Below are 9324 nucleotides of genomic sequence, written 5' to 3'. Positions count from 1 at the left end.
GGCCCTGCGCCCCGCGCGCTAGCGCCGGGCGGGGCCGTGGCGCTCGCGGCTCTTGAGCGCGCGGAAGGGCCGAGCCTGCGCGCTCCTGGGGGCCGGGGGCTGGCGGCGGGAGGGGCTTCGAGCGGGTCTGCTTTACGTTTCCGTTTTCCTCCTTTCCTCAGGCTCATCCCCAGACCGGAAGGTGCCGGGGCCGAGCGACGCACAGACCCACCCACTGTGACCCCAGTGTGTTTGGCCACGAGGGCGCCCATTCCTCCCCGGACCCCGCCCACCAAAGCGGTTTCGGTGTGTGCCTGTATGGACATAGCTCCCCAAGGTGAAAAGTTAGCATTTGTCCGTTTTGAAGTTGGTCCTTGGGGGGAAGGAGAAACACTCCCGTGGGGCAGAGGAGATTCCAGAGGGAGAGCCATAAGGAACGCACAGGCCCTCGCCCGAGGAATGCCTTTTTGCTTTAGGCCCCATGGCGTGAATTTGCCAGGCCCCCGACCCCGGCTTTTACCCCTCCCGGAGTTCTCCATAGCCGCCCGGGAGCAGCTTCGGGGCCATGCTGATTTCACAACTTTAAAGCCTTGCATCCTGGTTTTGTTTTGTTTTGTTTTGTTGTCTCACATCTAGATCCTCGACTCGGTGACGCAGAACCTTTGAGGGTTGGCTGCAAGCCAAACCCCAGCCTCCCGATGCAGCCCGAATCCAGCCAGCGTGAAGAGACCCCTTCCCTCTTGTGGGGTTTGGATCCTGTGTTTCTAGCCTTTGCAAAACTCTACATCGGGGATATCCTGGACTTGAAGGAGTCCCGTCAGGTACCAGGTATGTGGCTGGTGGGCCTGGAGGATGGCCCAGTGCTGCACCGGCTCCTCACCCTTCTTTCCCCAAAGCTGCGGGAAGCTGGGTAGTGGCTCTCAGGAGAGCCTTCCCTGCTGCAGGCTCTGAAAATAACCTAGCCAGGACTCGCGAATGAATACATTTCTGTGCAAGTTAAAAAGTCTAAGTCTTATTTTTATTTTTAAAATAAATGCTTGGGGAAGTAACCTTTGTACCCAGGATTTTTTTTTTAATCTGTTATTGAGGTCTTTCATATTTTAACATGCTCAGTTGTTTTTCTCTGGGACAGCTCTTGGTGGAAAGCTCACTGGATCAGACATCTCTAGGCCTTGTTCCCTTTCTTAACAGTGCCTGGCACCAGCCTGGGCCTGTGACTCACCTGCGAAGCTTGCGTGTCTTCTTTGTAAAAATGGGGATTAAGCAGGCCTCATTTTCTTGTGGGGTCTTTTTTTTGTTTTCAGTTAATCAGAACCAAGTAATATAAACTCCCTGGGAGGAAAGATGTTATATGCCTTATTCATCTACATGATTCCAGTGCCTGGCATATGGTGGGCCCTCAAAAAAATAGTAATTGGAGCAACAAAGGATTATAAATGTAAAGTTAAAGGAATCCCTTTTTTTTTTTTTTTTTTAGTGGTGGTTACTAAAGACAGGTTCTTCATACCTAAAAACATCACAAATATAACTTGGGGTAGATTTAAATAATTCACGGAGCTGTGTATGGATCTTCACGTGTTTACTGTGCTATGTGAGAAGTTTGGTTCAACTCTGCTGGTTTTGAATGAATAGCAAGCTGTGAGTCAGTCAAGCAGCTCAAGTATGCACAGTATTAATGAGAGGATGCTTTGTGTGTTTCCAGTTCTATGTACAAATATATTTGGATGACCTTATTCTAAAGCCTTTTGTGTAGATTTTTCATACCACACCTTGGTTTCCTGATTATTGTTGGAAATGGTCTGTTTGGTTTTTGTTTTTTTCTTGGAAGGCAGCCGTCCTCCCCCACAGTTGTCCATTTTCCAGAACAGGCTGGTATTCATAGCTCATCTCAGGAAGAAAGTAATTCACACCAAATGCCAGCCTTGCATTTGAAAGAAAGGTCTTATGGAGGTGCTCAAGGAAATACCAGGGCATGATAGGGGCTTAACTCTTCCTGTGGGTGAAGGACTTCATGATGTATTAACAGCAAACCAAGGAAAATGGATCCTGATGGTCTTTGCTATGTCACTGGTAATACTGTTCTCAGTTGTGATTTTGTTGCCAGGTGGACTGGGGGAGACTCCTGACCCTGAGGCCTCCACCCAGCCCGTCCCAGGGATGTTGCCAGAGGCTCTTAGTCTCATTGCAAGAAAGAATTCAAGGAGAGACTAGACACAAGGGTTGAGCAGTGCAAATCGGAAAGTTTATTAACGTTGAGAGTACACTCTTGACAGAGAGAGAGGCAAACCATAAGATACTCTTAACTTCAGGAGTCAAACTGAGGGTTGCTGGAGGGAAGGTGGGTTGGAGGGATGGGGTAACTGGGTGATGGGCATTAAGGAGGGCACGTGATGTAATGAGCACTGGGTGTTATAGACAGCCGATGGATCACTGAACTCAACCTCTGAAACTAACAATACACTATGTGTTAATTGAATTTAAATAAAATTAAAAAAAAAATAAAGTGAGAGTACACTCTCGAGATGTGACAGCAGGCGAGCTCCAGGGAGAGCTGCACCCTGGGTTTTGGGGTCTTGTTGTTAATTAGGGGGTGGAATATTTACTACTTGGGGAGGGATTTTTTTGGAGGAGAGGGGTTTTTGTGCCTTTTCTCCCTTACTTGGCCCAGGTGTTTGGTCTTCTTTGTCTTGAGCCTGTCTGGTTTGATCCAGCTTCTTATGGCTTTGTTTTTGGAGAGCTGCCAGCACCGGCCTCTAACTTCCCCGGATAGCTAGCCATGACCCAGGCATGCTGTTAAAAACCTAACTAACTGCCGACTCCAATAGTTTTTAAAATGAAACATCATACTTGAAGCAGACACCAGCCATAATTTCACAAGAGTGGTCCTCTTGAGATCATTCTGTAGGTGGATGGGAAATTCCCCTAGTCTGGGTTTTCATTTCTGTGTTGTTTTCATTGTTATTTTTGGTTCAGTTTGAGGATAGGGGTTGTCCATGCCTGAAAGAACAGCCAAGTGATTAGAGGACTGGGATTCCCAGGCAGGTGACATCAGCCCAACCCCTTGGGAAAGGAGGGGAGCTGGGGCTGGCGTTGTCATGTGGCCAGCGATGCAATCATGTCTGCATAATGAAACCCGAATAAAAACTGGACACTGAGGCTCAGGTGAATTTTCCTGGTTGGTGATCATACATTGATTTGGCAGGAGGGTGATGTGTTCTGTGGGTACAGAAGCTTTGTGCTTGGACTCTTCCAGCCTTGTCCGATGCATCTCTTAGTTAGTGAGTCCTGATTTGTACCCTTCATTATAAAACTACAGTCATAAGTCTGGTACCGTCCTGAGTTGTGTCCCATTCTAACAAATCACCAAAGCTGAGAGAGTTACAGGACCCCCTGAAGTTGTAGCCAGTTGGTCAGAAGGGTGGGTGGCCTGAGAATGCCCCAGGTTAGGGCTGGTGAGTGAGGAAAGCAATTTTGTGGGAGACTGTGCCCTTAATGTGAAATTTGTCCTTACTCTCTGTATTCACCATCCATCAGAATTGCCATGCGAAATGGTTGCAAAATGTCAACTTCTCTAAATTAATCTGCAAATTTAGTGTTAAACCAATAAAAAAAATTATGAAAATATTACGAAGTTTGTGGTGGTGGTGGTGTTTATAGGTTTTGGGTTTTTTTTTTTTTTTAAAGATTTCTTTATTTTTGAGAAAGAGAGTAACTTGAGGGAGGGGCTGAGGGAGAAAATCTTCAAGTAGACTCCTGGCTGAGCACGGAGCCCCACGATCTTACCATCCATGAGTGCATGACCTGAGCTGAAATGAAGAGTTGGCTGCTTAACCAACTGAGCCACCCAGGTGCCCCAGTTTGGGGGTCTTTTTTGCTTTTTTTTNGGGGTTTTTTTTTTTTTTTTTTTTTTTTTTTTTGTAGCATACAGAAATAGTCTTTATTATTCTAAATATCCGTGTCAGACTTTAATAATGAGATAAATAGTGAATCTGTTATTTAAATCAAAATACGATAATTTATTTTAATTCTAAAGGGTCTGATGAAGTGGAAATAGTGTATTCATAAAAATTATATTAAAAATAGTGTCTTAGGCATCTGAATACTATTGGACATCCATTAAATAATGGCAGACTAAAAAGAGATAAATCAAAAGTACTTTTAAAAGAGAGAAACCAGGCGAATGTCTTGCCATGGTGGTGGCTGTTCGGGGATGGGCTGCCCTGAAAGCTGAGTCAAACCTCCCTGTGTGACCCCGGGTCCCTGAACGCTCCCTGCATGACCCTCCACCTTCCTGGGGACCTGATGGTCCAGGGATCCGCCGGTATGTTTGGGCCTCTGGGGGCTGCATGTGGAATGAAGGCAGCAGGAACAGAAGGACCACGTGGGGAAGGGTGCAACTTGAACTCCCCATCAGCCAGTATCTGTTGTTTGGGTTATTTTCTGTCTTTGCTTCCGGAGCTTTCTTGCAGTCAACAGAACTGCCATCCAACTTTTTTCAGCTCTTTTGTCTTAGAGGAGAATCTTGTGTTGATAGGAGGAGGTGGGCCTGTCCAGTTCTTGTCCGTGCCTTCTGCATCTGCTCGACTTTGCATTTCTGACTTGTGTGCTTTGTGTTTCCCTACACGTGAACACGTGTCTTCTCTATCCCCAAGCAGTGTGTTTTCGCCTCAGTTGATTTTCTCTGAATGTTTTGATTCAACCCATGTGTTCTTTCCTTCTGAATTTGTTCTCCATTGTTCAGAGACACTTTTGAGATGTTTTCTGCATCAATCCCCTTGAGATTGGAAGGATTTTTTTGCATCTCTGAGTGACTCTGTCTGCCCTTGAAGGCGAGCCATTGTCGGTCTAGAAGATAAAAGTTTAGGGGGCTCCCTTGTCTGTGCTTTTTTTGAGAAAGCCTGTGGTGTCCTCACGTGAAGACCTGTTCAGATTTTTACTGAGTGGCCCGACCGGTTTGTATCGTTGGAGGATTGGCCTCCTTCACAGGAGACTCGAGGACCTCACTGGCTTGTGTCATTAGTCCTGTCTTCCTCTTCTTCTTCTTTTTTTTTTTAAAAATCTTATTTATTTGACAAAGAGAGAGAGACAGCCAGCGAGAGAGGGAACACAAGCAGAGGGAGTGGGAGAGGAAGAAGCAGGCTCCCATCGGAGGAGCCTGATGTGGGGCTCGATCCCAGGACTCCGGGATTGCACCCTGAGCTGAAGGCAGACGCTTAACGACTGAGCCACCCAGGCGCCCCTAGTCCTGTCTTCTTAACACCTTTTTCGTATGCTTCAACCCAGGCACAACACCTTTTGGCTAGCTCTTTTCCCCTTCTCAAAGTGTGTTGGCTCTTTACTATAAAAACCACCATAGCAGCACATACCAGGCTGTCCCAGGGAGACCCGAAGAGTCCCGAGATTCTTAAGCTTCCAGACGTCACCGGCAGAGTGCCCCGTAGTGGCTCCAGGACCAGCTGGGAAGACTTTTCAGGGCTGTAGGCAGTGGGCTCTCCAGCGGGCCTGGAGGCCTCCACAGTTCTGCTTCCTACCACTAATGTCCTGGGGGGCCACAACAGACCACATGGAACCTTGTGGAGTGCTCTGTCTCAAATGCCAACAAATGCCTGGCAACCAGGACAAACCATCCATTGAGATGGGGTAGGGGAAGGCCAGTCAGGTTCTAGAAAACAGTTCTCTCTAACTTTGCTCAGTGCACAAAAAGAAAGTGTTATTACCTGTGCAGTGCATTTGGGGAAGCAGAAAGGGCTGGCTGCAGCCAGAGAACAGCCTGGAGCTCAGGCCACTCCAAGCCTCTCTGACCCTATAGCTGACCCAAAACAGTGCCATGCCGTAGCTCTTCTCTGCACACAAGTGTGTCAGGGCACGGTGCTGGGGAACACTTCGGCAGAGAACTCCATGCCCGCATCCCTAGGAAAGGCTCATTCTCCCGATTTAGACTTCTTTCTGCCGCTGGGAAATCTGAGCTTGCCTGCAGCCATCCTGCAGGGCTCTCCCTCGGATGTAGCCCTTTTCTCTTTGTGTTTGGTCAGTGCAGGCAGGTGGGGGCAAAGGCCCCAAGGGTTTCACCAAAGGTAGTAACTAAGGGACCTGGATATCAATCTTAAGAACTCAGGTGAAGACGATTGAAACTGTCCTGCTCTTAACATTGCCTGGATTTTCTGTGGAGCCAGTTTGTCCCTACTAACCTGTGTTCCTGGAAGGGGGTGACACTTCTTCAGGGATAACAGTGACTCCGGCTCCTTCCCTTATGTGGCCCTGCCATTTCAGCTCATGGCCCCCACGGTTACCCTGTGTGTGGTCTCTAATCCACCAAGTCATCTTTAGAGGGATCCCTACCAGGGAGACGGCCCTTCTTTAGGCTTAATTTGCCACCATTTTGTTCCTTCCAACCATATCTCACTCTCCTAGAATCTCCAGCTGACTGAGGCTCAGAGCCTCCTTATCCATCCTCTAGGACTCTCCGTGAGTGAGTCGTCTCCAGCCCCTCTATCCAGATGGGATACAAGAGAGCCATCAGCAGAGGCCAGTCTAGGGGTTTCGAAAGGCATCGGGGCTCAGGCCACAGGTCTGTCCCACCCCCCCAGCCCCACGGATGTGGAGAAGAGAGGCTCTGACCAGGCTTGGTGGGGAGGGAGGAGGTGGCCAGATGTCTGTGCTGATGAATGTTTATTTACAGGTCAGATCTTTATTTAAAAAGGAAATTGCCACTTAAACGGGTATAGCCTCTTTATGCAAGTAAAGAATTCGGCCATCATGGGGGAAAGAAAACAGGCTGGAGAAGATTTTAGATGCACATGCAAGCAGCTTAAGCCAAAAGGGTCAGGATGTTTGGGGACCGCGACAGGAAGCTCTGCACGGGACCAGGACAGCACTGAGACCTGGGGTTGGTTGGAATCAGGGACTCTCTGCAGCCAGGAGTCCCTCTGTCTGTGTTCCTTCCCAGGTCCAAAAGGGGCCTCTGGGTGTTAATGTAAGGTCTGTCCTCTCAGGTTTCTCCTTTGGCAGGAACCTGTCTGCTGGTATCCGTCCTCTGGGTTTTGAAAATTGTTTAAAAAAAAGAGAAGTTTGAGGGGCACCTGGGTGGCTCTATTGGTTTAGTGTCTGACTTGACTTTTGGTTTTGGCTCAAGTCATGATCTCATGGGTTGTGGGATTGAGCCTGGCATCAGGCTTCGCACTCTGAGGGGAGTCAGCTTGAAGATTCTCTCCCTCTGCCCCCCCCCCATTCACTTGTGCATGCATACACACGTGCTCTCTCTCCTTGTCTCTCAAATAAGTAAATAAATAAATCTTTTTTTAAAAAAAGAGAGAAGTTTTTGAGTTATAATCCGCTGTCTCTGAAGAGCAGCATTTTGTAACCTAATTATCTTCTCCTTAAAAAAAAAAAAATCACTGCTAATTCATAGAAATGATGACTGGCTTCCTAGAAAAGCACTAGTAAAAAAAAAAAAAAGTCAAAGGAGCCTTTCTTATGATTTCCTCTCTTTCCTTTTGCAGTCCCTCAAGATAGATTTGGTCTCATAATCTGATGACGGTTTTCAGGCCTGTTGTGAGAGGTCCACAAGGAGGCACATTTCATTTTCACAAGTGGAAAGAAGATTAACCAAATCTAGTTGGGCAACTTTGGTTTTCTCTTTTCTGCATTAGGACAAGCTTCCTTAAAGCCAAACTTTCTACTGCAGACCCTTAAGGAAAAGATATCTGAACTTCCTGGGGCTTGTCATTTGTCAAAGACTAATTCATTCATTCTTTCTTTTTCTTTCTTTCTTTCTTTCTTTCTTTCTTTCTTTCTTTCTTTCTTTCTTTCTCTCTTTCTCTCTTTCTCTCTTTCTCTCTTTCTTTCTCTCTTTCATTTCAGGTGTATTTTTTTACAATGGGCATCCAATAAAGCAGGTCGAGATCTTGGGAACTGTAATTGGAAGGAGAGAAAAAGATGCTTTCTACAGTTATGGAGGTAAGAACAGTTGTGCCTGACATCGAGTTTATGTGGCAGGACCTCACTTAGCTGAACATTGCATTTGAAGCAGCCCCAGCCTTTCAGAGCAGCGGGGGACTCTCACAGAGCCCATGCACTTGTTCTTTATTAGGAGCCCCTTGGAGCCACCGACATGGACTGAGTGTAAAATGAGGCAAAAGGTAGGAATGACACTGATGAATACTGTCCAGCGACAGCCGATGGGGAGTTAGGAGGTAGAAGAATTAAAATGTGACCGTCTAGGATCTCTGGTTGATCAGGGACAGTCACCTGATACCTGAGGGCGTAGCTATAAATAGCAATGGATGGTAGCAGATAGCAGATGTTTATATTGATACCTTTAAAAATAAAAAGGCCAGATTAATGTTAAAGAAGGCTCTTTAAGAAGACAGGGAGGTATGAAAAATAATTGATAAGATTTATACCCAGACAGTATTTTTAAAAAGCCTTTTGGTACTCGGGTGAATATCCATTATCACAAAATTTCCCTTCCCTCATGATGATATGGACTAAATACAGGATTTCTGAGGAATTTGGACACCAGCAGTTAGTGTGGTGGGTCTTGATTTTTTCATTGAGTTTAATGTAAGCATTTTAATCTATTGCCTCGTGCAGCTTTCAGAGTCTCTGCAGTTCAGAGGTCAAGCTAGATATTTCCTGGGAAGCTTAACTTTGGATTCCAGACCTTCGCTGTAATTGACAGTGTTGCTTTCTGTTGTGTTGCCTTGGATTTGTGTTCTTGCTCTACTCTTGGGAAGATAGACGGCGGTTGAGCTAGGGGACAAAGAACATTCCACTGGCAGTTTGCGCGTGATGGATAAGGTATAGCATAGATGCAATGTCATGGCGTTTCTTCAACACGTATTCACTTTCCTGAAGACGGTCGTCTCGTGCTTATGAAATAACGTGTGAGTGGGGAGGTTTCTCATGCCACCTTCTTTTCCCCAGCATATATTTTTTTAAACTCTGAAATGGATCATCTTGTCAGGCATCCCCGTACTGGATCTCTTCTCTGTTTTATTTTACCAAAGGTATTGGTTCTGTCTTCCTCCAGACAGTTCAGAAGCGCTCACCAGTTCCCTGTAGCACACTCAGCTGCGGGCATGTACGTTTGCTATAGTATAGCAGGGCACTTCCTCTCCCGTGCCAGTGATGAAGTAGTAACTGCAGGCTACAAAGCACTGTTACATGTGTAATTTAGTGGTGGTCTCCCCCCGATGTTTTGAAATAGACGGATTTTCTTTCCATTTTGTAGATGAGGAAAATAAGGCTCAGTCACTTGCTCAGGGTTCCACTGATAGAGATTTACAGGCCCAATCCATTTACCGAGTCCATTGTGCTGTGTAGTCTGTATAACTGTTTGATTTC

At 46.5% G+C, this 9324-nt stretch overlaps 1 protein-coding gene across 12 annotated transcripts in view; it reads left to right on the top strand.

The window, feature by feature from the left end:
• The window catches only part of STN1 (STN1 subunit of CST complex), a 44770-nt gene that overhangs the window by 1492 nt on the left and 33954 nt on the right, over positions 1-9324 (top strand). For 10 of the 12 annotated variants that reach the window (XM_034663231.1, XM_034663226.1, XM_034663232.1 and 7 more), the window contains exons 2-4: positions 1-316; positions 616-807; positions 7840-7935. In XM_034663231.1, the coding sequence (XP_034519122.1) occupies positions 298-316; positions 616-807; positions 7840-7935 (307 nt within the window). In that variant the 5' untranslated portion in view covers positions 1-297. The remainder of the gene's footprint in view (positions 317-615; positions 808-7839; positions 7936-9324) is intronic. The other 2 variants (XM_034663234.1, XM_034663229.1) reach the window with 2 other exon arrangements.

Source organism: Ailuropoda melanoleuca, chromosome 6 (assembly GCF_002007445.2).
Source record: "Ailuropoda melanoleuca isolate Jingjing chromosome 6, ASM200744v2, whole genome shotgun sequence".
NCBI lineage: Eukaryota > Metazoa > Chordata > Mammalia > Carnivora > Ursidae > Ailuropoda > Ailuropoda melanoleuca.
This window is presented reverse-complemented; position numbering and strand designations above follow the sequence as displayed.